At 43.5% G+C, this 27,625-nt stretch overlaps 1 protein-coding gene across 3 annotated transcripts in view; it reads right to left on the reverse strand.

The window, feature by feature from the left end:
• ERG (ETS transcription factor ERG) overlaps positions 1-27,625 on the reverse strand; it is a 183,569-nt gene that overhangs the window by 84,635 nt on the left and 71,309 nt on the right. For 2 of the 3 annotated variants that reach the window (XM_032392512.1, XM_032392511.1), the window contains exon 1: positions 19,804-19,937. The exons of the other annotated variant lie outside the window; for it this stretch is intronic. Coding sequence is in view for 1 of the 2 variants with exons in the window: in XM_032392511.1 (XP_032248402.1) it covers positions 19,804-19,821 (18 nt within the window). In the remaining variant the exon portion in view is untranslated. Of the gene's footprint in view, positions 1-19,803; positions 19,938-27,625 lie in introns of those variants that run through there. 3 annotated transcript variants of the gene reach the window in all.

Genomic DNA, 27,625 nt, shown 5'->3' on the forward strand with positions numbered 1-27,625 from the left:
GATGTGAGTCACCAACTGAGTCATTGTGAGAGGCAAGCCCCATTGTTGGTCCTAGAATCCATTGACAAAAATGGTCATGCCTGAGAATTTCCTGTCACTTCTCTCAACCCAATGGTCCCCAAAGCACTCATGGCTTGTGTATTCCTTAGAAGGACGCCTCTGGGAAACAGTGAATGTCTCAAGGGGAAAGCCAAGAAATGGGAATCCATTGGGCGCCATCTTCCCAAGTGTTCAGACGTCCCATTGTCTGCACGTTGGCCGAGCGTCTTGGGCTACGCCTTCTTCTTCTCGCCCCAGGTGCTCTAGGGTCACAGAGCCCCTCTGGGTCCCCAAGTGGGGGCTGTGCTCTGCTGTCAATGCCACCATCCCTCCAAGGCTCAGGACAGACCCCGCACCAACAATTCCAACCCTCATCCTGCCTCTCTTCTCCTCCTCAGCTTTTTGCCCTGAAAACCATGGGCATCTTGAGGGTTTAAAAAAATCTCATCAAGCCACGAGATAAAACACCTGCTGTTACAAGGCCACAGAAAAACCAAGAGAGTCCCGCCCATGTAGAAGGTGGCAACTGTCCCTTCTTTTCCACATAAAGAAACAGAGTGAAAGGGGCAGGAGTGGGGGATGGGCAGAATGGGTGAAGCAGGGTGGGAGGTGCAGGCTCCCAGCTATGGGGTGAATAAGTCACAGGGTGAGAGATGCAGCAGAGGAAACAGGGTCAATGGTACTGTAACAGTGTGGGGACACATGGTAGCGGAATTACGCTGAGCAGGACAGGAGAGGAAGGACAGGGAAATGGAAAACTTAGCTTCCTCGTTTTTATTTGGAGAACATGTAATAAGTCTCTAACCAAAAAAATTATCTCCAGGCTTAATGATAATTTATCCTCAGGGAGACGGATGAGTCTAGGTAAAGGAAACATTATAGACACGATAGGACTTCGTGACAATAACCGCTGTGAACAACATATCACAGCATCGCAGGATCCCTAAGTGCTTGTGTGAACTCATGCATGGAACCCACAAACAAGCCTCGGAAAGGAGGGCCTACTGTCACACCCATTGTAGGGATGGGGAAACTGAGCCTTTGCAAATTGACTAAGTTGCCTAGCGCACATCAGCAGGAAGCCCCAGCATTCTAACCCAACTGCCTCCGTCCGTGCAAAGGGCGTGTCTAACCACTGAGCACGCCACACCAAATGGCCTGGGACTGAAGGAGCTGCAAAGTGGTTCTGAGACATAGGAAACTGGAGAATGCTGGAAACCAGCGCAGCCCGTGAAGAGACAACATATAGGACACGGGATGGAAGAAGAAGGGATGGCAACCTAAGTAATCGACGTTTTTCTCCACGCTTTTAACTCTGGGCCCCTGAAAAGGGCACCCCTCCCCCTTTCACTGGTACCCCACGGCCAAGGCATTCGCCAGTCTTGTCACACCTGATGGAAGGCTGCACTGGACTCCACCTGACACAGATGAGGTCTTTGTTAGCGAGGAGGTTCATCGCACTGCTGCCTCTGAGGAATTAGGTCACAAGAGGCCACAATGCCTCTTGTGTATTCAGCACCTCTCGCCACCGACCGCACAAGTATAGTCACTGTTCTCAGCCTCCAAGCCTGTCCCTGCCTCAGGGCCTTTGCCCTTGCTGTTCCGCTCAGCGCACAGCACTCTCCCATGGGATATGCAACCACGGTTCTCACGTTTCCTTTCTGTCTTTGCCTGACAGCCTTCCCCAGTCACCTTATCAACACTGGAGCCCCTGTAACCCTGCCACCCTGTGTGTCCCCCACACTTTTTACTGCTGATAGATTCTATCATCACTGTCCCACTGTGCCCTATTTGTCTGTCACATCTCCCAACCCCTCTGGATCGAGACCACTGCATGAGTCCATCTGTCCTGCTTCATACACACCCCCCCTGCCCCGCACCGATGGTCACTGTGCGTGTCCAACACATCATTAATAAATAAATAAATGAGTTGATTCCCACATGCCAAATCCCAAAGGGATAACGTGGTATTGCTCGTCTGCCATGCTCCTGGAAGAATTTGAGACACACCATAGACATGAAGCTGCCTGTCATCAAATAAAGAAAAATCTGCCTGCTGTCTTTAGGCAAATACGTGACGAGCTCTCCAAAATTAAACCGAAGTCTGAAATGGGCACAGGAATTAAACGAAAGAGCCTCACTGCAGGTGCCCACTGCCACAGAAATTCAGTGTGGACGCAGCAAACAAAACCCCCCACCGCTTAGGTGGAGGGCCTTAAGAATGAAGATCTGATCAGAAGACAGTTTTTAAAAAAATCTTCAACAGGGAACAAAGCCTGTAACATGTCATTCTGTATTACAAGAGCAGGGTCCTGGCCAGAGAGAGGCAATTGCTTTTGCCTTGGGCCTTTTCACGGGAGTGTGGGTTTAAGTGGCCCGATTGTCCTGGCTGTTTATGAGCCCGAGCCTTCGTAACACCCCCGAAATGTGTTCTCCTAAAGATGTTCCCTGAGATATGACAGCACTCTGCATTGTTTCTCTGCATACCACATTCATATCCCAGAGTAATCCGCCTTTCTTTTAACGGCTGATGACAGCTCCAATGGTTGGGGGAAAATCAGTTGAAGGAAAGGGAAGTCTTGTCGGAAATGAGATTAATCTTGTAACGAGTGTTCAGCTCTGATAACCCATCTGGGCACACAACTGCTTAAACCGGAGAGCAATTAACCTTCACCCGACAAGCTCTGTCCAACCGTTATAAACATTAAAGAGACAGAATCCTCCCCTCCTCCTTGTAGACTAAACAACCAGATTTGAATTCCATGTAAACGGCCTCTTTCTGCAGATGTGCGCCGATGACAAAGGCCGGGGGAGAGGCGGGTCACGGCTCTGCTCGGAACTCAGGTAACCTGGACCTCAGCTCGAGCCCCTGGAGGTCCTTAGCGTGAAAAGTCGCTCGGGGCATTTTTAGATAAAATCGCTAGCTGTAGGGTAGTTGGGTTTAGCTGCCTTCATGCAGGAACACATGTCTGCTAACAGCAACACGACTTGAGTGGGTTTTTTTTTTTTTCCTTTTCTTTTTCTTTTGTCCAACAATAGAGACATTTGCATGGAGCTGGCCCCTTGCTTGCACTGGGTTCCTCTCCTCCAACCACGCAGGGTACTGCATGAGTAAATGCATCTTGTGGTCACAGAAGGGGGATTTTTTTTTTTTTTAATCTCTGACAAGTCATTAGCTTTCATGAAGAGCAAACCTGTGATCTTGCCTTTATCAGCACATGCTGTAACCGACTGGGCTAACCAAGTAGGCCACGTACAACACCGCTTGGTTAGGGTACCCTCCAGTGAAAATAACTCTCACAACACTGAAGAGAAACCTCTGACGTCACTTAACTTACCAGTCAGGCAATAGCTTTCTGGAGCATTCTTTAAAGATTTATTTTTCTTTATTTGAGAGAGAGAGAGAAAAAGTGCATGAGCCAGGGGGAGGAGAGGGAGAGAGAGTCTTAAGCAGACTCCCCGCTAAATGCAGAGCCTGAAGCAGAGCTCGATCTCATGACCCTGAGATCAGGACCTGAGCCGAAACCAAGAGTCAGACGCTCAACTGACTGGGCCACCAGATGCCCCTGGAGCATTCTTTTATATGGGGCCACTGGGTTGTGTTTATGGACATGGTATTAACAGCAGACAGATAAACGATAAGGCCCCTGTGCCTTAGAGGCGACTACAGACCAAGGCGGGAACATGATAGACCCCACAGAGCACGTGAACAAGAATACGTGAGCACATGTACAAAGTGACATGAAGGACAGAGGCTATGTACAACCAGGCTGTCTGCTAGTGGGCCTTCCCTCAGATTCTAAAAAAACAAGTAATAAAAGGGGGGAAATGAGAACATTCACTTAGCATGTTCTAAAATTTCTCTCTCCCAAGGTTTCAGTCCAGGCTTCACGATGGCCAAAGACAGCTCTCAAAATACTCCAGGCTGACGTTCAGTCTCATCTTACCCCTTGAACCCGGTTTCTTTTTCCAATGGGTAAGTTGTGACATTCGAGGCCTCGCGGATGTGTTTGTACATGACGGGGCTGAGCTTTCAAGGCCGGTCTCACTCACACCGGCTTCTAGTGACACAATGAGAGAGGAGTGTGGGAGAAGTGCAAGCACCCTGTGGGCCATATTACTACCCCGGGGACACACTCCCGGGGACACAGTCGGGAGACCGTGCACTGCGTGATCCACAATGCTCTTCCTGCCACTCCTGGGCAGGAGTCGTGAAGGACACCCTGAGGGACTCACCTCTGCCTCACAGGGCTTTATGTCACCTCTGCATTTGCAGCTACATGAGATGCAAGCAGAGCATTCCTTGGGTCCAGTTTTCCCAGTCACGCTGGGAGCTTTCCCATGTCTTAGCCAGAGGCAAGGTGGAGATGGGCTGGTCAACTTTTCATCCCGGGGGGACCATCGAGTGCCTTCCAAGTAGACAAGGGCACACACAAACAACATAACAAGAGCTCCTGACTGGTCCTTGATTGAAATTTGCATGTCTTTCCCAGGAAAACCTTGCAGAGCCTTCATGGTCAGGGCTAAGATGAAGTTCACTTGTTTGTTTAGCGACAGATCCACGTCACAAGACATGACACCGGCAGATATCAAAGCCAGAAGACAAAAATGAAATCATGGTGCCTGACAGTAACACGGGACATGATGCCATTTTATGAGCTTAGTCTTAGGGCCGTGGAGGTTCAGCTTGAGGACTTAAGCGAAAAAAGCCACAGGAATCACTTTTTTTTTTTTTTAGTAAGTTGTAAACAGCACACTCATCCATGCGTCTACACTGGGCCGATGGGGAGGGTGATTGGCTGCCTGCGTAACCAGGCCCCCACGTGATGCCGATGAGCCCTGTGGAGGCCCCAACCTTGCTGCACTTCTTGACATCCACCAAGTAAAACTGTGAGATAAGGAAAAACCACAGCATCACACCCAGTATCTTGTGAAACTGAAACAGCTGTGGGGCGAACGCTGCCTTACAGTGATTTGTGATTTTGATCATCACACTGGATTTCACGGTGTGATGGCTGACATGCATGCCGAGGACGTGCTTTTCCGGGAAACTGACAGCATTCACAGATTCCCGAGTGGTCCTTGCACAAGCGTCATGCCGGAATCCCAGCATCGGCACTCGGCGGTGAGGATGATCGAGGAGCGGCCGCCCGCTCTTCCAAAGCCCGAGAGAAGCTGCCGAGCTGGAGACCTTGTCTCCCCCCTACCTGAACGGTGCTCCCCACCCACATCCACCTAGAACCTCAGGATGTGAGCTTACTTGGAAATAGGGTCTTTGCAGATGTAATGAAGGCAAGGATTGGGGGAAGATCATACTGGAGGAGGGCACGCCCTAAATCCAACAAGAACACCTCTGGAAGGGACCAGAGAGGACAGAGCGGCCAGATACGCACAGAGGGCAATGGGTGGACAGCGGTGGAGTTCAGGGGATGTGGTGACAAGCCAAGGAACGCAGGCAGCCATCTGAAGCTGGGAGAGGCCTGGGACCCACTCTCCCTCACAGCTGCCAGAAGCACCTGACCCAGCTGACACCCTGATTTTGGATTCTGGCCTCCTAAACCGCAAGACAATAAATTTCTGTTTGCAAGCCACCGGGTTTGTGGTTATTTGTTATGACGGCCCTAGGAAACTAATACGCTACCTGTGGACAGTTTTTAACAAAATATTTGCCATTTGGGGGCATGGTATGGCCCACTGTTTGCCTTATAGAATTAGCACACTTTCCAAAAGTGCTTGAGTTTATGCCAAGAATTAGGTAAATCCCTGGTTGCAGCAACCAGAGAGAGTCTGAAGTTTTCAGAATAATGCTAAATTTGCTAAATTTTCCATGTAAACTCCTTTGTCTGACAATGCCCTGGTTCTTCTGTTTAGGAACTTTTCTGCTTATACCACTGGGGGAATGAATGTCTGGTTCACGTTCTAATGAAAGTCATCGTCACGTGGGGAGGTGTTTTCACAAAGATCTTTAAATGTCTCAAAATTTTATTTGTTTGAAAATAATGTTAGAAGGTAAAAAAAAAAAAGCCAATGGAAATTAAAATTTAATTTCTTTAATTTCTTTAGTATTTTTTCCAACCAGCATTTGTGGGCAAATTAGGCAAATTATGATTGTTTTATGTGTATTCTCTCCCCAACAACATCTTAGTTCTCTTAAGAATTCCTTTTAATTATCCTAAGAACAATTAAGAGTGTACGGACCTGAAGTATAATTGGGTTGAGAAACACTGGACCCCTCCATGGCTAATCCAGTTTCCTCTAACTTTTGGACTCCCAAATAAAAGTGTTTTGTTTTTTGGGGTTTTTTTTTTTTTTTTTTTTTGCCTTTTCTTTGACTCCTTAAAAACTAGATCATAGTTTTTTGTTGTCGTTTTGTTTTTTTTGTTTTTGTTTTTGTTTTTATAGATCATAGTTTTTGCTAGGAGCGGGACCAAGTCAGATTTATTCACATATGCTGCTGAAGACGTGTTCCACTTAGGGAAAGATTTTGGTACACGTTTGGTCATGTGTTCATGTGTTCGTTCATTCAACAAACATTTTGGAGCAGCACATCACATGCCTGTGCTAGGCACAGGACAAACAGTGAACCAAATTCATAAATTATGTTGAAAAACAGTTCACAGAAAAAAATATTACCAACATAACAGAATACATTAGGTTTTAGGAAAGATCACATTTTCTTTGGCTTATATAGAATGCTTGAACCAGTAAGGCTCCCTAAGTTAAATAATATGTTTGCTAAACTTAAAATTTCAGTAGGAAATCCAGTTTTATTATCTGGCTTAGATAAGTCTGGTGTTAACTGCTATTAAAGTTCATCTTTATTATAAAGCAGATTGTCCTGCAATCGAATACAAAGAACTTAGCTATTTATGAAAATGTCCTACCACATCATACCCACTACAGATGTCATTTATATAATAATTACAGTAGAGTAAGCGCCACCTGATTCACCGGTGATTATGGAAGCCCTCTGTGTGAACCAGTACATCGGAAACCAGTGTATGTTTTAAGAAATTAAGTTGGAGCTTCCCTGAAATTTCAAAGGAGTGGCTGCAGTAACAAAAAAAAAAGAGAAACAAATAGTGCCCATCATAATGCATTAAACACAACTACATTGCTGCGTGCCCAGAAAGAATTTCTGCATAATGGATTGACCCAGCTGAACACAGGCACGACCCGAGGCAAACCTTGGACATATAAACAGTGTAGGTCTTGCCACTTAGCAAAAGTGAAAGCACTGCTTGGTTTTGCCCCATCCGGACAGGTGTCATGTAACAGAACGCAGGCTGCCAGAACCGTATTTCTGCTTCTAGTTTTCATGTGGAAAGCATCTCCAGCTGTGGCCCAGAGAGGGGCATACACTTATCGGGCACACGCTCACAAATGTTCCAATCACAGATGCTGGACAGCCCCGTGATCATCTCCCCTTCCCTAACATGGGCAGGTTCTTTAGGACACACATGCTTAAGTCTAACATTAGGCATTCACAGGTGACACAGGGACATTCAAGACACTGGTCCCAAGATATAGAAATAATTCTGTCTTCTCATAAAGCACAACTTCCCTCATCAGCTGTAGGGGCAACTAACACAATGCTGTGCAGATAATAAGAAGTCAATAATTGCTCTTTGTATTAAATGAATGGATTCTCCACAACATGTGGGCAAGTGTCACCGTACTAATTAATGCACTCAGTCATGCATTTATCACCCAGGTAGATAGTCATTTGTTATTGAATAGATATCTAATAAAGGCCTGCTGCTTACTAGGCATGTTCATCACGAATAAAAAATGACATGATGACAGCCATATAACTTAAGGCACAGAATCCTGAACTCTAACAACCAGTGTTTTGAGAGTTTCTGGTCTTCAAGGAGGTTCCCCAGGTCCTTAATCATGGACATTAGCTGGCAATATGAGAATCTGATAGATGCTTCCTCTCCTCCTGTAAAGAACGAACCAGCTGTAGTAACCGTTTCAAACTAGCATTTGACTTCTTCTACTCTAGGGCCCCTCCAGAGACCAGCTGTCGCTCCCCATTGCAGGAATGCATTCATTCATTCACAGAAAAGACGAAGGAGGTGACAGTGAACACCTCACAGTCCTCCATCTTGGTTTTTCTATGGATCCTCAAAATTGTTGGTTTTCTGGGCTCGTGAAAATGCAGCTGAGTTCAGCGGCTAAAACTTTAAGTCACATGTTGCTTGAACCATTGAATGAACCCCCAGTGGGGACTCTTTTATGGTGTGTCTACTATCCTCAAAGAAATAGCCTGAGAAAGAAGCAAATAATATATAGGGAAAGACTCTCATTTCTTTAGATGAAATAGATCAATGTCTCTTTAGATAAATACCCAAAACATATTGGAGGATACCTTTCAAAAGTCGAACACTGAAACAAACACAGTCAAGAATGGATTACTTCAAAAAAAGCAGATAAGCTATGAGAGTAAATTAAATACTAGGAACAAGACTAGGGTGAGTAACCAAAGAGCTCCTAACAGCAAACATTGTTTGCACCTGAATGCACGTGACTCAATGGGCGAACCATCAAGATGCAAGCACTATTCTCATAACTCACTCTGTTCTACAGATGATCAATTGAGGTGCAGAAAGGTGAAGTCACCTTGCCAAGGCACTGTGGAGATAGGATCTGCCTCAGGCAGGCTGGTTCTGCTCCACAAGACAGAATATGGAGACTTAATCTCTAAAGAGGATGATAAGAAATTCAACCCTTACTCCTCTTTTCTTCTCCATTCTGGAAAAAAAGGAAGTGAGTAGGAAAGGACTCTTAAATATGAGCTTAATTTCTTAAACGTTATTACTTTCTAACGAATATGTCTCTGTGCATGGAAAAAAGACCAAAAAAATAAAATAAAATAAGTACCAAGTCTTCACAGACCCTTCATGGTGTAAAATCAATTATTTTAATTTCCTTTTCTAAATGCTTATTTTCTAAATCCTACAATAATTGTTTTTGAAATGGGAGGAAAAGAACAAAGGTTTTATGATTGTTGTTGTTTGAACAATATGTTATTCAATGGATATATTGAACGTGTATCCACTTCAGGCTAAAGAAAACAAGACAAAACAAAACCAACCACAAGCCCCAGTCAACAAACAGTGGGGATTTGCAGGGAGGATGCCAATAGGGTATGCTCCATCCCGTATCAAAGTCAAGCCCATCCGCTGTACGGCCCTGCACCAGCATCACAAAACCATGATTCTGGGGGCACTGGAACCAATATAGACTGAGAAGATCAGAGAGGTCAGTTTGCAAAGAAGCAGAGGTGGTGGAAGGTAGCCTCTGAAAGGAGGCATGTCGGGGGACGCCTCAGGGAGTTTCAGCAAAACCTAACAAAGCTGCACAATCAAGGTGCAGAGGAGGAAAGCAGTCTTCACTCCAACAGGAGGATCCTAAGATTTTAGCGTCTTCCAACAAGATGAGCAGAAGTATATCAACAAATGAAAATATCTCTTTGGGCAAGTCCACGTCAACGCAAGCTAGGTATGTGTACTGAGTGATTGTAGATAAAAGCATTAGGGTATACTCATGTACTAGCCTCTTCATGAGACAGGACTACATCTAAGCACGTCTGGCAGCTTCTCGGGGTCAAGTACAATCAGCCTCCCCACCTGGCGGTCATCAACACCTTTGGAGTAAGTATGGGAGGAGGAGCCCTACCGGACACTGTGCTCCTGACATTGCAAAGCAAAGCGCCCAGGAGCTTTTGGATCATCAAAGGAGGTGCTTTACCATGATGTGACCCAACAATTAAAGGCAGCTCAGTTTTCTGATTATTTTCAGGACCTGTAGGAGATGCGGGCGGAGGTGGAGGTTTCCGTGTTTGGAGTATGTAAACATCACTCTTTGGAGTTCTGCCCATACTTGACTTGAGTGGTTTTCAGGTGCTGTTTATTTTGTTTAGTTTATTGTTCAGTGTTACTGTTTGTTGACTTGGTATATTATTTTCCCTTACAAAGGGGCCAGTCGGTAAGGACACATCCTGTAGATGGATAATTGATGATGCCCCATTGTTCAATGTTTGTGTGTTGTGGTTTTATGTGCTTTGGTTCAAAGGACCTAAACAATGCATTCACTGGAACTTAACAGCCGGTGTAAAATCAGCACAGAGAACAATCTGTGTTCTGAGATTTTTGTACCCAAATCTGGCGATCTCTGCTTGCTTGAAGAAAGCAAAATCTAAAATGACCTTTACTCTAAATAACCCCAGAAAAAAACAAAAAAACAAAAAAAACCTGCACTTGAATGTCCAAGAGGCTTATTTTCCACCAACTACCAAGGCAGACTCACTCATCATTCACAGTGATTCACAGGAGAATGAGGTGCCTCCACGACACACCTCTTACTCACGGACATGACTGTCTGGTTACACTTATCTCTGTCAACAACAGCAAGCAGACAAGAGCAAGGATGGGAACGAGGGACTGAAGCCATGACTTTAGAGACGCTGGATTTTCCACAGCTTCGAGATAGAGGATCCTGCCAGAAGATCTGTAGCAACAGGTTTAGCCCCCTTGGAGAAGAGATAGCGAATGGCGAGCCACACATGTGCGGGGAAGTTTCCAGTGGGAGCCCTTCCTGCTGCCATGTGCCTCTGGCTGGCCTGGCTATCTGCGTAGGAAGTGAGCGCAGGAAGTATCTGTCTACAAACCCTTTATCCTCAAGGCAATTGCTACAGCAGCATTTTACTGTTTACCAAAGCAGTAAACATGTGATCTAAAAAAAGATGTTTTCCATCCCCAAAGAACAAGGCTTCACCAAAATATATGTGTGCTTATTTCATAAGCAGCCTCTTATCAAAACTGTTTGCGGTACGATTGTGCTTCCCATAGAAGTGAGTCAATGGGAACGGCTTTTTAAGGAGGACAGAAGGTAACTCTGTTGGGAAAGCCCAAGAAACAAACAGTGGTTTTCTTCACAGGGACACTTCTCTAGCGAAGTAAACTTTATTCCTCCTCTAAAGCTTCATGCAGACTTAACAGAGCTCATGGGCTCTGGCTCAAAAGGCCAAGTCAACAAGACTATTGCGTGAACTCACACGGGTGGGATGGATAATTCCCAAGTCAGATAATTCATAGTCATGTGTATTTGACCTTGGACAATATTCTTATTTTACATGTGGTTCTAAATGCACTTCTAATTCTAAGAGTTCACATATGGTGAAGTAAAAGATAGAACTCGAAAGCCGACGTGTGGCTAGGGGTTTTGATGACATTTACCAGGCACTGAGTCCAGTCTTCCCAGTACGTCTTTCTCCCAGACTGAAGAGCCTGCCTCGTCCCAGGTCCCTGGGAGGAGAGAGGCCGCAGAGAATCCGGGACACCCAACATGATGTGAAATGTGATGTGAGCATCCTCAAGGGTCAGAAGGGTCCTTCCTCCTCATTACTGTTGTCCCTTATGGTTTTGGGCCCTCCACTGGGTTGTGAGCTATCGCCAAGAGGGAGAAAGAGGAGGGAAGGAGCATGGAGGTGAGAAGTACAGAGAGAAGCAGGGAGTGACAAAGCCCCAAGTGTCTTCTCCCAAAGCGGTTGCACATAGACTCAGCTGCAAGTCACCTCCAGGGCAGATAAAGAGCTGTGAGTAACGGAGAACTCGCTGTCTGTAAGAGTTTTTACTTCATAATAAAGGAAAAAGAACATATTAGAGGAACACTGGCTACTTGGAAAAAAAAAAAAAAACCAACCTCAACTCACAAACTGTTGCAGAAAATGAAAAGAGAAAAACAAAAAGCTTTTGTGGATTTCCTGATTTTAGTCCTAGAAGAAAAATTTATTTGACTCGAGTGAATAGTAAAATTAGCTAACGTTTATTAAGTACTTCGTATGCACTCAGTAACTTTCAGTTAATCTCACCAGGATCCTGGGAGGTAGGGACTATTATTATTCCCCTCTCACAGATGGAAAAACCCAGATATTGTGAGGTTAAGTACTTGTCAAGGGTGAAAGGCCAGGAAGACCATTTCCATTTTCCCCAAGAAGGTGCAAAGGCCCAGGAGAGGTGAATTCATCTGCCGGCTCCCACAGCATTAAGCTCCGGCCATCGTCTCCCAGGCTAGCCTTTTTCCCTCCTCCCCTCCCTTCCCCTGAAAGCAAGATAAGACCAATCCTTTCCCCACAGAGGCTATTTTAAGGATGCTGTGAAGACACGGAGGGTTATCAGTGTCCCCCGGGCACGAGATAAACACAGGCTGCAGGTGCTCTACTTCACCTTCAGCTTTCTGTAGCTCTTTGGAATATCAGGGAATACACACATTCAACACAGATCCAAGGAGCGCTTCGCAATATTAAACCACACACACTTTTTTTTTTCTTTTTTAACTTGGAGCAACGTCTTGGGAAATCTACCTCAAATTGAGACACAAACTAATTGTGTTGACAAATTCTGAAGTGTTGTTTCAACAGCTTCCTCTTCCTCAAAGGTGAGCATCCCATGCCTACGGTTAAGTCTGAAAAATAAAACTCAGTAAAAGGCCCAGTGGGACTCAAAGGGGACGGGATGATGCACTTGCTACCAGCCCTGGGGGGAACGTGCATACGAGAGCAGGGGGAGTTTTCTCTTCAGGACAGACTCTGCATCCATGAAAAAAAAAAAAAAATCAATCTGCTCTTCTGTAATTTTATAAGGGGAAGAGAGCTGTTCAGTCACCAAGGTGGAATGATTTAAAAGTGGCTCTGTGAAATTCAAGAGCGTGGGTTCTTTGCCTGATACGTTATAAACATTCTTGACTACGTTCTCCAGAACTTGACATACATTGTCTTGGACAAAAGCATGGGAAGTAACAGCCCTGATGTCCATGTTATGACTGGATTATGATGTGGCTTTAAAAATAAATAATTCTGCTTGGCCTTGGCATTTCTTTTCTACGTGTCTCAACACTTATCTGTGCACAACAGAAGGTTACCGTTCTTCCCAGCGTTGAATCCCACGAGCACCCCGCTGAAAGACTTGTAAGGCCTGATGGAAAACAGGGCTGCGTTTTTGTGGCTGATGCCAAGGCGAGAGCAAGGAAGTGGACACTTGGGATGAGGAAATTTAAATCAGCAGCTGATTTGGAACCTGGAACCACTGCCCCTTGGATATTGCCAAATATGGGAAAGAATTCGTGTCACCAAGCAAATACAGATGGGTGCTAGAGTTCTAGGTCTCGAATTTTCTGGCATTTTATCTTGATTAGTCACCAAAAGTAGAATAATTGTTGCCTATGGAGTTTTTCACACAAGAGTAGCAACAAAATTAGCCAGTTATAATAATTTTCATTATTCAGTTACTTCATGTATCACTATGTCATTTGATACAACAGTCTTCTACACAGCCATTTAATATTTGAGGTGAGGGCAAAGAGCAGGAGAAAGAGATCATAGGATGATAAATTTAGGGGAGACAAATGGATTCATGTTACCTGAGCAAGTTCCTCAGCCTCTCTAATCCTCTACCCTTGTGTGTACAAAAAGCAACACCATCTGGGGGCATGAATATCACAGGAGATAATGTGAATGCCTAGCACAGAGCCTGGCCTTTCTTTATGCAGTTATGAGGATAATGTTAATTTGGATTAGGAATTCAAGATACAACAGCTACCTCTTAAAAACATTTCTCTAAAGCTCTTTTAAACACCAATTCAATTCTATGTAATTAGTTTTTATTTAACTAGGAGAAATATCTCTAAAGAAATACAACTTCCATTTAAAACCTACAATAATGATTAATTACTCTGACATCTTAATTTTCTCTTTATGACTTCAAAGGATTTTAATTTTTAAAAAAAACTAACAAAAAAATTTTTTTAATTTTAACAAATATTCATTGAACCCCTTATCCTTTGCCAGTCGCTGTTGAGGACAAAAAAGAGGTGGGCAGGCTGTCAGTAAGAACGAGTTCCAAGGCTCGCACAGGTCCGTATACGTGAAGTACTCACAGAGTATTCACACTCGAAAACACAAACAGAGCTGGGAGTATGTGCTGACAAGAGACAATGAAGCGTAAGAGAACGGACAGAATGAAGAATGATCTTAAACTTTAGAAAACATGCCTCAGCCAAGTTCAATAAGGGGAATGTGTGGGAAATAAGTTTGATCAAACAGAATGAAGGCATGAATAAGAAATAGATCCAGAGGTCACAGTGGCCACTGGTTGAAATAGGTTCACAGCAAAAAAAAAAAAGAAAAGAAGTAATGAAAGACTGTAAGTAAGGAAACACAAATAAAAGTGAGATGCCGGTTTTGCCTGTCAGAATGGCGAAGATTCAGAGGGTAAAATGTGCACAGTTGTGTTGAGTGCATGCAACTGGCCTCCTCCGTGGCTAGAGGCAGGAACGGGTACAATCTTTCTGAAGAGTCAAGTGGCAATTTTTTTTTTAAATTGGCAAATATTTAAATTGCCAGTTAAAAATATGACTTTAAAAATACGTATGCCCATTGGCCCAACAATTCCTTTTGTAAGCACTAGTAGTAATAAAGTGAATTTCAAACAAATAGATAGAGAATATATTGCAATGTAAATACCGAAAAATTGAAAGCAATATTATTTGCTGAAATAGAATATTGGTTATATAAATGATAATACTTATTTTAGATGGGATATAATGAAGCCTAAAAATTCTGCTTATGGAAAATGTTTAGTGGCACGGGGAAATTCATCTAAAACAATGTTAACTGAGAAAACCTGGATGGATAGTCAGGTGGATAAAAGGACAGAGAGAAACATACAGTAGGAAAACACACACCAAATGTTAGTAATTTTCTCTGGCTGGTTGGGATCAGGAGCAATTTATATTGACTTTGTAATGATTTTTTTTTTTCATCTTCTCTACAGTGAGAATGTTTTATTACTATAGTTTGTGCAAAACAACAAGATGTATTTTTCAAAATTAATGAGAAAACAGAACAGTGGAGATATTCCAATATTCCTATTCGTGCCCTAAATCAGGAGCAAGATGCCCTGCAGACCTCTGCCCTCCTTCAGCAAAACAGCAAAGAGCCTCTGCCCTCAGAGCAGAGCTAAGCCAACCCTCTGACCGGCCACACCTTCAGTGACCCCCTGCATGCTCTACCTCCCTGTGTGTTTGGTACCTGCCCTGCTGCACACTAACCCAAGGACCCCCATAAGCTCCTCCTCCTCCTGACTTCTCCTAGCTTGGTGCCTCCCAGACCCAGGTGTGGCCTGCCCTCGGTGGGAGACCACGGTACTGACACGTAGAAGTGACCCTGTTCTTTTTGAAAGCACTGGAACAGAGTTCTGTGTGGCTCTGGGCTTCAAAACTGAAGCAGGATAAGGAAAGGCTCAATCAACTGGGATGGTCCAATGGCATCTGCCGTGTATGGAGCACATATGGGACGGAGGCTCTATAGACTTCAACTCATACCAACACAGAACAGGATAGCCATTAGAATCCCATTTTACAGGTAAGGAAACTGAGGTCAGGTGAAGTCACACAGGGTCACCTGACTAGCCGGGATCCAAATGCAGGTGTGCTTGTAGCGGCCACCTGATGTAAGAAATTAAGTCTCAGGGGCCGTGTGACAGAATCCCCAGGGCAGAAAACAGCTATCCTCCATCCCGTTGGAACAAAAGGAGGAGGTGGGTCCTGTGGCATCTGAGGTGTTTCCTAGCCCCGAAGATCCTGCCAGAGCACAGTGTTCCACCAAACACTAGAAGGGCCTGGACACTGTCTCTGTCACTCTTCTCGGAAGATCTTAGACTTCAGAGAAACTCATAGTCCTGGCTTTCCCACGGCCTCCTGCACGGCGAGTCTATTCTGCATCAGCCATGAAATCAGTAGATCTGCCAAATTACTGGGATGCCACAGTGGAGTTTTCTGCTGTGGGTCAACACTTCTACACAGGGAATCTTACTCCGAAGTTCTAAACACAGAAGTAATATTTTCCTGAAGGCATCGGCAATGGTTGTTTTATTTATTTTATTTTTAGGTATGCGTTTTCAAGAAACCTAAATAAGCATAAGTATGTGTGTGTAGAGATTTTTTTAATAAAGGTCTATTTTGCTAAATAACGATAATAATGAGATAATCACTTCAAAGAAAATGTAGATAATTCAGAAATGATTCAGGCTTTCAGAACATTCTCTGAGCGCAGAACAATCCTACGTCAGAGTGTTTAATGGCAAAGAATCCAAAAATTTCACTGTTCCCTGTTCTCCTTTCCACGGTCACTGAGTCAGTGCCCCAAGTGGACAGGTGCACACACACTCAGGGAGCTGGGGAGACATGTGCTGCATCCGGGGGGGCCAAATTGTATCGGGGAACTGCCCACGAATGCAAGCAAGCAGCAAGCACTTTAAAGTAATGGCCTGGACTTCCACTTTCAGGCAAGGACAGAAGATCAGGGCCTGCTCTGAGCACATGACATTTATATTTGACATTCCTTCCACTGTCACTGAGCTCCCGCCCAAAGTAAGGAGGGTTGAAACAATTCTCATTCCGCATAAGCCAATGGGCTGACAAAAAATCTCATGCCTAGAGCCATTCAACTCATTAACCATATCCACCAAACCCCTAGGAGATGAACTTTTTTCATATAAACCTGAGCTTTTTACTAACTTTCCCTTCACGCATGATGGCAAATATTCAGAGTGCCCGCTATGTGCAAAGCATGAAACATATAAAATAAGCAATATGTTTTTAAATTAACACCATGTTTCAATCATCATCAAACCCTCCAAGGTCTGTTAAATCAAAGTAACTTCTTTAAACAACTAAATGAAACAGTAATAGTGTGCTCCCTCATGGAGCCTTGTAACTTTCCACATCCTGTCTGTTTCCTAAGATGCTTTCACTGGCACTGCCCTCTCCTTGTCCTTCAATGTCAGATCTCCGTGATAACGGAAAATCCCCACATTCCCATTCTAAAGACTAAGGATCTTGAAACCCTAGGATCAGGGATTGTAACGTGGGGTTCACGGGCCATCAGAGGAGTCCAAGAGTTGAACTGTACTTGGACAGAATTTGCTTGCTTTATCATTCTAAGTATCACATTATATGCATTTAAAAGCATTTATCCTGAGACAGGATCATAGACTTCATTAGACTTGCCAAGTGACCCAGGGTGTAATGAAAGGGTCAGGGAAGTTTCTGGGAGATTGGATTAAAAGTCCTAACCGAAGCACAACCAAAGTTCCAAGGCTAACAACCGGCTCCTTGGAGTCTGGAAGCAACACCATGCTGTTCCCGTGCAGAAGGAAGGAAACGGGGTGTTAAGCACCCTTCAGTTTTGTCAGATGGTGGAAATGGCAAAAAGCAGATGGAAGTACCAAAACTGATCCATGAATTACCTATGGGGACATCACCCTTGATGCTCACATGTTTTTATGAGAACTCTTATAATCTGATCCTAAAATCCATGGACACTTAGAGATAAATGGGCACTCTCAGATAAGCCCCCAAAATTCCTTTACTTCTTCCAATGGAAATTTCTATTCCCAGTTCCAAACACCAAGAGAAAATGATGACGAGAGTCACAAAGACGGGATAAAAACATCTAACTTTTCATAGTGCCTCACAAGGCCTTATAAATATTAATGCAAAAATAAAAAAAGACCACTCCAATGGGGAGTACCAAATTAAGTGTATCTGATGCTTAATCGACTAATTGATTTATTTACTGAAACAACAACAACAACAACAAAAAAGAACAGAGTGTGTTTGAGACTAGAAATTGCCTGTATGACAGACTGTTTCCTAATTCCAACAGACAGCCTTAATTTTCCTTATGCTAATTTGAGCTTTGCACTCACATAATTAAAACTGCTGTCAACAGACTCGGGCCGCCTTTTTCTACTCTGTAAACAAGTCTGTAAAATCATCTCATTACTTTACCCAGGAAGCCCAACAGAACATGTTTTAAAGGAAGTTACCTATAAAGATGGGCTATTTTATTTGAACAGAGGATTAAAAAGAATCTACTTGAAGTCATTTTAAAGTTCACCTGAGATATATACAATATACATATAACCAGTGCCATCAAATGTTAAAGCAAGCATAGTATCCTGGACAAGTGTTAACTATGACCCAAAATTTATTCTGGAATCACAAAACATTCAAGCTTCAAAATACCTTCATATCTCCAGAAATGTATGCTTCGAATTAAACAGTATAACACATTTTGTATGTTTCACAAAACATACCCCACATTCTAAAGGACAGGCTGTTATTTCAGTGTCCCTCAATACACTCTTTTTTTTTTTTTTTTTGGAAACACACAATTACACTCAAGCTATTCAAAATTCACAAAGAATATTTGATTTAATTGTTATGAAACATGGACGCAATTAGGAGTGAAAATAGGAATAAAAAGGGTAGCATTTTGCATTATAAAATCAAATAATTTCTGCTCATCTAGTTGAAAGAGGGGCACATCAAACCCCCAATTTTAAAATTCTTTCCCATGATAGTTACATTTCAGGAGATTCCAATCCTTGAAGCCAAAGAAAGAAAAACCTCTATAAGGTTAGTCTTTGATACATGATTTTTTCATATATATTACTGAACATTCCATGAAAAATAAAACACACCTTGAGAAGTAAAAACTGAACAAAGCTTTTAAGACACAGTTCATATGGTGGGTATTCATCATACCCTCTAATACAGACATTTCAGATGCCAAACCAAGGAGGGTCTTTGAAAATGCTTTGGCCCAATTCTGGGCAAACTTCCATATTCATGAGCTTTCAAATTAACCAAGACCCTGGATGAAAATACAACCAAATGCCTCCCGCCTATATGCAACAAAACGAAAGACACGCAACTACTAGAGCTTTCTTTCTCTTCCTTTCAGTTATGTGTTCGCTGCTGATTTTTCTCATTTCTACAAATGTCACCAAGGCAGGGAGGCCTTGAAAATATTTCAGCAGCCCACACTTCACAGACTCCATGCTGCGGCCTTGCACTAACCATCTGACTGGCTTCGCTTACAGGAATTAGGCCAGGTTTAGGTTCCCAGGCACATGGATTCACCTCCCCATTAATTTCTCTATGCTATCTACTAGCGACATTTGCAAGAAAAACACATCAGACCACATACCCCAGAGCCCAGAGCAGTGGTCGGCCACCGCTCTTCTAGTCCCACAAACCAACAATGACGAGCAAGAACGTATACTCACAGCGCACAGAGGAGTAGTATTTTATTAAAGATAACTATGTCACCCAACAAACCGAATTACCACCATTTGAGTTATGAGACCACTCCACTCTCAGCATGAAGGATCCAAAAACCAAGTCAACATTTTCGTGTCCCATGACCAGCCGCCACTCGCCAGGTATCTCTTCGTTTCCACTGGGGCTGGCTGGCACCCCTGAGGCTAAGGAGTCATTCAAGAGCATCCAGAAGATCAACATTTACCAGCCCATCTTTTTCTCCGACCCTGCCCTCCAACCTCTCCGAGTCCATTGCCTTCCAGCAGATCACACATCCACGCACCGCTAGGGATAGTTAAAGAATACGAAAATTCAGACGAGCTCCAAAAAGCCTTTGCAAAAGTCATCCACAGCACTCAACAGTGAATTTAGAAACCCCAATTTTTTTCTGAGTTTGAAGTTTTTAAGCCTTGCGGATGGTTGGAGTAGGAAAAAGGAAATTTACTAGGCAGTGCAGAGGAAATCTTGTTGTCCTCTATTGTGGCAGTGGGGGTGTTGCCCAATCCTGACTTATCTGCCTTGATAAAGGAAACCAAAGAAAAGAGTAACAAGCACAAGATTTTGTCAAACAAAAAGGAACCCTTTCCTTACCTTAATAGTGCTGGCCATAATGCAATCAAGTTTATTGATCGTTAATAAATGTTAATAATAATTATTGCTTCTCTCTGACCAGAAAGTAGTTTTGATGAGGTTGTTTAGAGCGGATGAGATTGTGCTAAGTCTGGGAAATGAAGTCAGCCAATGGCAGGAAGAGGTTTCTATTGGTCCTGGCGGCCCAGCCCGAAGAAACAGGATATTTGGGAGTGGAGAGATAAGGGACCCTGAAAACAATGTTGTTTTTCTTGATGATATGCAGCCAGGAGATTTTTTTTTTTAATTAAAAAAAAAAAAAGGCATCAATTGCTTGGGACAAGGACTGCCACAGCAGGTGTGACTTGGTGTGCAGCCGCCGTGTGACACGCTGCCCCGGGGCAGGATGCAGATGTGGTGGGACTCCGCATGGCTTCACACGGGCCACAGGCACCTCGGAACGAGGCGCGGAGGGCCCCCTACAGCTGGGGGTCGGGCCTTCGGGGCCCCCCCGGCTCCCTGGACCTGCCCCACGACTGGGACTCAGGACTTGAGCCCCTCCTCCCCACACACTCCCTGTCCCTTTCTCCCAAAAGGAAACTCTGCAGGTAGACCTTATTTCACGTTAATGGAATAATAATACATTTGCTTGCGGACTTTTAACGGCAGTTAAAACGTGAGTTTTCCAGAAGAGTTTCATTTTCTCTTTCCAAATACATGTGATTTTTATTTGTTCCACAAGAAACCAGCTGCAAACACCAAGACTCGAGAACCAATAAGGTAAGCGAGGCAAATAAAGGGAGAAATAACCCTGTCAAATCCTCGTGTTTAAATATTGATTTAAAATCCAAAGAACTAAAAATAAATAAATAAATAGATAAACAAATAAATAAAACCCAAATAACTAAAATCATACTACAAACGGTTTATAAGGTGGGCAAGCCGATCCCGCTCTGACAAAAGTCAATGTTGCAGACCACAGACCCTGAGAGAACGCTTGGCTCTGCACAGATGCCACGTGAAGACCTCGTTAAGGGTTTGAAAATCCCAGCTGCAAGTTCAGGGCCCCACGTCTGTTTTCCACTCAAAGGAAATACAGCTAATGGAGGCCTGAACATTCCTTAGAGGATTTCAGGCCTTTAATTACTCATTTTCAGGAAATTACTTGTTCTCTGGAAGAAACAACGTTTTGCTTTGAATCTCGCTACACGAAAGTGGGACCGACTGGGGAAGAGGTGTGGTCTCCACAGGGGACCCCGCAGAACAGGAGAGACCAAAGCCTGAGTCATTCAGCAACGCTCGGGTCCAGGGGTTGGACGGGCCGGGGAACGGATTTCACTCAGACTTCAGGCCGGCATCTGTCCGAGTTCTATAAACTGGCCCGGGTTCCCATATCTCCTATCGTCCCCTGACTCACCCCCTTGTGTTAGGATAGAAGGACGAGGAGGAGGGAGAAAGAGACAAACCAAGACACAACGGACGACAACAAAGGGAAAAGAGAAAATAAAAGAAATCCTGTTCTGGGTCAAAATCAGAACCTTCAAGTTCTCAGCATCTACACTTGGAGGGGATGTTGATTTCCCCTCTTTTCATCTCTGAACAATGAACAAGATGGCAGGCTGATTATAAAATCTTGTTTCCCTGAACATTTCAAAGCACTGAGTTGTTTTATCTGGGCGGCTTCCACAAGGATTCAGGAGTGCTGAGAAAAACGCTCTCGGCTCCACCGGGATTCCTCCGTTCTGCTCTCCCGAGAAGCATCAACTTTAAATGTTAACCCCAGTACCCCAGTGAGCCGTGCTCCTACGGCTTCCCCAAAGAGCAGCCTGAAACAGGATGAGCCTGGGGAGAAAGTGCTGCCTGGTCTTCCCTCACCCTCATCTCCTGGTTCCTAACCCACCTCGCCCCTTGTCTTCCCCCAGAGACCTCATTCTTCCCAGAGCCTCTGCTTTTAATTCCTTGGTAATTGCTTAATTCAGCTCTGTAAACAGTGAAACCTCTTAACTCTTTAGGCGGAAATAAATTTCCAACATACAGAAACAAAAAAATACAAAGGACTCTAAATAGCCTTCACCCAGTTACCCCAACTGCTGATAATTTACATCATTTGCTTTGCTTTCTCTCTCTCTCTCTCTAATATTTATGTATAATGTCTATATGTGTATATTCACATATATCCTTTATTCTTTAATTAATAAAAATATTGTTTTAATAGAGACTAATTTTTTTGCTTGGATACTTAACCAGATGCTACTATTTGGTCTACTTCCTGAAGATTCTATCCATGTTTCATCGTGTCGAATTTTGAAAATGCACACAAATATAGAAAGTGATCTTTATTAGATCATGTATGAGTTGTAATTCCTGCCACGAATTTTTAGAAAGTCAAATCTTCCTCCTTTCTAATGACAAGATGTTCGATTGATTCTTAGCATCTTCAAAGACAATAATTCCTGATCTCTGGAATAGCATCATAGAATCCAAGCCTTGTAGTCTCTGAATATTTAATGCAAAGTTATTTTTTTAACTTTGATTGGCTATTGATAGTATAAGGCATATCTATTAATTAGCATATAGTAGTACAGCAGCCACTTCCTAAACATTATCCTGGGGGAATCATCCAAAGATAAAGATATCACTTTATCCTTCCCTTCACACCTACCCCAAGCCTACACCTGCAGCTGGCCTCAGCACCAGATCACTCAGCAGCCTAAGGATTGGGCACCTTCTGACCAGGCACCAGCCCTCCTGGGGGGAAGACACCCTTCAGGTAACCAGACAGACTCATGTCAGGGGCCATACAGAAGAGAGGCACCACCTGGGGGCCATCCTGTCATAAGCCTGCAGGACAGACAGGGTCCTTCTCCACCCTCCCCGGAACACAGTAAACACCACGCTGGACTAGTATGGCCTCCCCGTGTCTGTGGACATCAGAGCCCATGACTAAGTTCTGCATTTCTATTTTTACCTACCCATCATGGACCCATTACCCACAACTTTACGAAAACACTTTATAAGCCTATTCCTATCTTGAAAATGAAAAAAAAAGGATATAATGTAAAATCAACCATACATTTACTATCATGATAAAAGGGGCACTATCATTTTTGGTCTTAAAACCATGTCTTCCCATTTTCTAAAGAGTCCACAAATTCCCATCCTTGTTCTGTCACTAACTTCTCCGGGTGGGATACACAGAGGAAGGTCAAGAGTTGAGACCCTTTAGATGAAGGCAATATCGTTCTAAAAGTGGTATATGAGCACAGCAAAGACATAATGAACCATAATTTTAACTGGAGACACAAAAGAAGGTTTGCTCATGAATGATTGATCCCTGTATTAAACATCCATACATTGGGATGCTCATCATCATTGAAAATATTGCAGGAAAATTATGTAGATCAATACTCAATAATACGGAAAATTGTTATGATATTAAGCCTGGTAAGTTAAGAATCCGGTGATAAAGGAGAATTATATCACAGACCCATTTTGCTAAAAGGAAAAAGGCAAGACAGAAACACTAGGAGGCTATATACTACGCTACGAATGGTAGAGACTCTTCCTTTTCTTGTTTGTTTTCCCTCCTCCTCCTTTGGTTCATCGAGATTTCCAAACATTTACAGTAAGTAGAAATTGAATTTTAATGTAAAAGTTCTAGGAGTAACATGTAATGTGCTGTGTTTTTATAACTATCTGTATAACACGCAGCTCGCAATACCTACACTTGTCAAGCTCTACGTGTGCGTTCCGAAGCTCAGGGTTCCTTTTTAAATGTCTACAGCAAGAAGAGAGTAGTTCTTTTTTTTAAAATTAATTTTAGTGACGAAACCCAGAAGATACTCAATGTGTCTTGTCACAGCCATCTCACCAACATTAACCCATCCAGTCAGGATTAATAAAGTGCCTTTTGTACGCCAGGCACTCTGGCCAGCTCTAGGAACTAGCAAGGATGACCGGGCTCTGTCATCTGAGTGTCCTAGCATTCAGAATGTCTGTGTTTGTTTACTTAAATTCCGCCCACATAAAACTGCAGAGCCTGGAAGCAACCCATGAAATGCAAACTTTTTAAGGGTCAAACAATAGGACAAAGTGCTCTATATTGTCCCTAACATGACACATGAATCTTAAAATGTTTAATGTTTGGATTATTCATGAAAGCCCTGCAAGAAGGATGTCCCAAGGATTCTTGCCAGGGACATGCCTGAGATTATAGATAAGGATCCAGCATCTGGAGCTGCCCCCACAATGGAAAACTCCATCCCTCAGTGGAACTTTTCCGTCTATGCCAATTGGAGGATTTGCCTGAGAACATACACAGCAGAAGGCGCTCTTGGCCACCAAGGTCACTCATTATATGCCGGTTAAGGACCGTTTTTCCATTCAAAGCATACTTGGTGAGCACAGTTTCACTCCATTGGGGAAGACTCTGTGTGTGTGTGTGTGTGTGTGTGTGTCTGTGTGTGTCTGTGATGCCCTCCAGCGACACATTAAGATATAATCCAATTACAATTTAAATAACTATTGTTTCAACACCTTCTCGAAATGGTTAATATATTCTTCAGCATCTTGGTTGATTTGAACTCATCTAAACCGAGGAAATTGTTATCACATACTAAATCCTCAACTTCTCAACACCAAGTTGCAATTTCCTTAATTTTGAAGCGTGCGTCAGTTCTGTTCTATGGGCTCCAATGGAGCAATGATTTCAATGAACGCAATTTCATAAGCATCACATATATTCTCAAATTTTGACAACTTTGCTCTTACCTAATTCCCTATGCCTCTAAAAATGCAAGAGTCTTAAAACCAGTATTAGGAACCCTAAATATGTCCATTTATTACTCCGGACTATAAAGAAAAGAAAAAAAAGAAAGAAAGAAAACCCTAAGAACAATTATTCTGCACAATAATTTAAAGGAACTTATAAATTTCCTGCTTCAGTGATCATGATTCAATATACAATGTGTGAACCATTAAATGCATCTCAAGGTCTTCATCCATATAACTGGGCAGAGATAAGCAGAGCTGTCACAGTCTTCAGATTGCACTGGTCACCATGAGGCACGGTGTACCCACAGGGCAGTCTAGCACCCACGCCACAAAACTGGAGGGGACACACAACTGGCCTGGGGCCATCCCACCTAGCAGTCCTGCTCCTCTGCCCTCAGATCTTGAGTACTATGTCCCAAGTACTTCCTCAGCAATCACCCCTGGCCACCCTGAGAAGTTATCTTGAGCTGTCTAAATTAACTTAGATTTTGATCTAGTTAAGACTTTTAAGGTTTTTACGTGCGTCAGTCTGACTTATAAGATACTGGATATCAGCCTCTATTTTTGTCTTGATATTTCATAAATTATTTTGTAAAGAAACTACATACTACTTTTTAAAGAAAGTGAAGTTGCATGATAATGTCCCCCACGCCCCCCCACGCCCGCATAATGGAAATTCACAGAGGCGTCTGCACTAGACAACTGCTCTCCCTGCTTTTATAAAGTCTGTTTTGAGTCAGATTCACGTGGCCTTTCTTTGTATATCACTTACTATGTTTCCGTATTTGCTAATTTATTTATATCACAAATGGAATCAGAAATGAAGCCAAGGAACAGAACGTTTGTCATAAATAATGCATTTGCATTTGCAAGAACCTGAAGCAGGCAAGATTTAAGGGAGTCGTATGCCTACACTTGAAGGCAGGTGTGTGCACGAGTGCGTGTGGCTGTGGTTACACTGTATCCTCCGGGCACTGCGCCTACCCCCTGTATTTACCCTCCAGGCACTGCGCCTACCCCCTGTATTTACCCTCCGCGCATTGTACCTACCCTCTCTGCACTGTGTCCTTTCCCTGCAAAGTGATGTGGAGGAGGCTCTTTCCCTCTTGGGGGTAAAGCGTGCACTTCAAACGGAAGCAGGCCAGTCCTTTTCCAGCTGAGCCTTGCCGAAATGTGTTTAGTCTGTTTAAACGCACTGACTCGAACTATAATGTAGGTTAATTCATCGTCTTCATTGGATCTCAACGCAAATCTCAGCCCATATTTTGGGAAAAACTACAGTATTGGGGGGAACAAATGGAAATGTTCTTTCTCTATCAATTGATAGGCCAGAAGACAAGCTGGGATCTGCCTGGTGGATGCTATTTTAACCTTTACTTACAGGCACAAAAATAATCCTGCCTCACGAATTTTAGGAAGCAACCACCTATTGGCCAAAGAACTTCACTGGTTTGTTTACTTGCTAGCTAGAAACCAGAAGCCTTGCAGGGACTTTCCTTTCAACTGCTTGAACTGTTGTCACTAGAGGGTGCTAAATGTCCCTCTAAAAGGCCCTTAGAGGGACTATGGGTATGACTAATTCTTCACTTGACACTTTTTGAATTGGTATCATTATTCTACATAGTCGTCTCATTTTTATCCATTCATATTAAAATCCAACATGCATAATGCGGAAAACTTTCTTGGAAAATTTATACTGTTCATCAGTATAACCTAAGGAAATATACCTGGATAAGGAGCAAAGATAAACTATGCAGATATGCACCTACGACTAAAGGCATCACTTTTCTGGGTGAGATTTAGCCATGGAAACTATAGAATTGTTCTACACCACTACCAGTAATTCCAAACCATAAAAAAATATTCTACTTCCCAATAATTCTAGATGGTTAGATATGTTCCCCCATGCAAGTCCCATCAAGTTAACAGGTCAATTTTGAGTGCACTTGTTTTCTGTGTAATCAATGCTGGTATCATCCTAGCACCTTGCCTAAACTCAGATGTTACAAGATCCTTTCCAGAGATGAGAATTGTGGGAAGGATGTGGATTATACCATAATATGTGAGAGATACTTTATAGTACCTTCAATTTTTTTTTCATTATAATTTTGGGGATATGTTTATAAGGCATCACTTATAAAAATGACATGCAATGTTAAAATATATAAAAATATATATTAAATAAAGTAAACTTTAAAATAAGAGGGTCTTCTTGAAAATAATCCTATTAATGTGATTACACTGACTTCTAGGTCATCTAAACGCTAAACACTTAATGCAAAACACAGTGCCTTGGAAATGTTTGCAAAAAAGTTAACTGATTTTGCAACTTTCCTCTTTTTGTCTTCACTTGTATCTTTTTATTTTATTTTATTTAGGGTGGGGGAGAAGCTGAGGGAGAGGGAGCAGACTCCTCTCTGAGGGCAGAGCTGGACGCGGGGCTCCCAAGCAAGCTCCACACCCAGCATGGAGCCCAACGTGGGGCTCGATCTCACGACCCTGAGATCACGACCTGAGCGGAAACCAAGTGTCAGACGTTTAATCCACTGAGCCACCCAGGCGCCCCTCACTTGTGCTTTAAAATGTCTGCAGTTTTTCCTTTCCCCCCTTCTACTTTGGTTCCTATACCGAAGAAGAACGAGGTCAGTGGGTGACACTTGCTTGTGTTCGGGGCTGTCTGGAGGCGGCGCTGCGTGGGGGTAAGGCTCCGACCTCAGAGGAGGCCACAGTAACTGTGGTTGGCCATGGATTTTCCTCTGCGTCTGCCAGTAGAGCAGAGGTTCATTTCCAATGCGCTCTACGGACGGATAACTGGACGGATAATTAAAGCATTTTTTCTTCATCTATTAGTCTGAGATTTTTAAAGGGAAATGAGCTTCACCCTTCCGCGTGCGTGGCACAGAGCGGAGGGGAGGGGACGAGGCGTGGGAAACGGTAGCGGGGGGCCCCTTGCCCAGCCTCCCCGCGATGCCACTCTAGATGAAAGGCACGGGCTGAGGAGCAGAGCAACTCCAGGCTCAGCAGAGCTGGCATCCACACTACTCCTTGCCCACAGTTAGCAGCTTAGGTG

Source organism: Phoca vitulina, unplaced genomic scaffold (assembly GCF_004348235.1).
Source record: "Phoca vitulina isolate PV1807 unplaced genomic scaffold, GSC_HSeal_1.0 scaffold68, whole genome shotgun sequence".
NCBI lineage: Eukaryota > Metazoa > Chordata > Mammalia > Carnivora > Phocidae > Phoca > Phoca vitulina.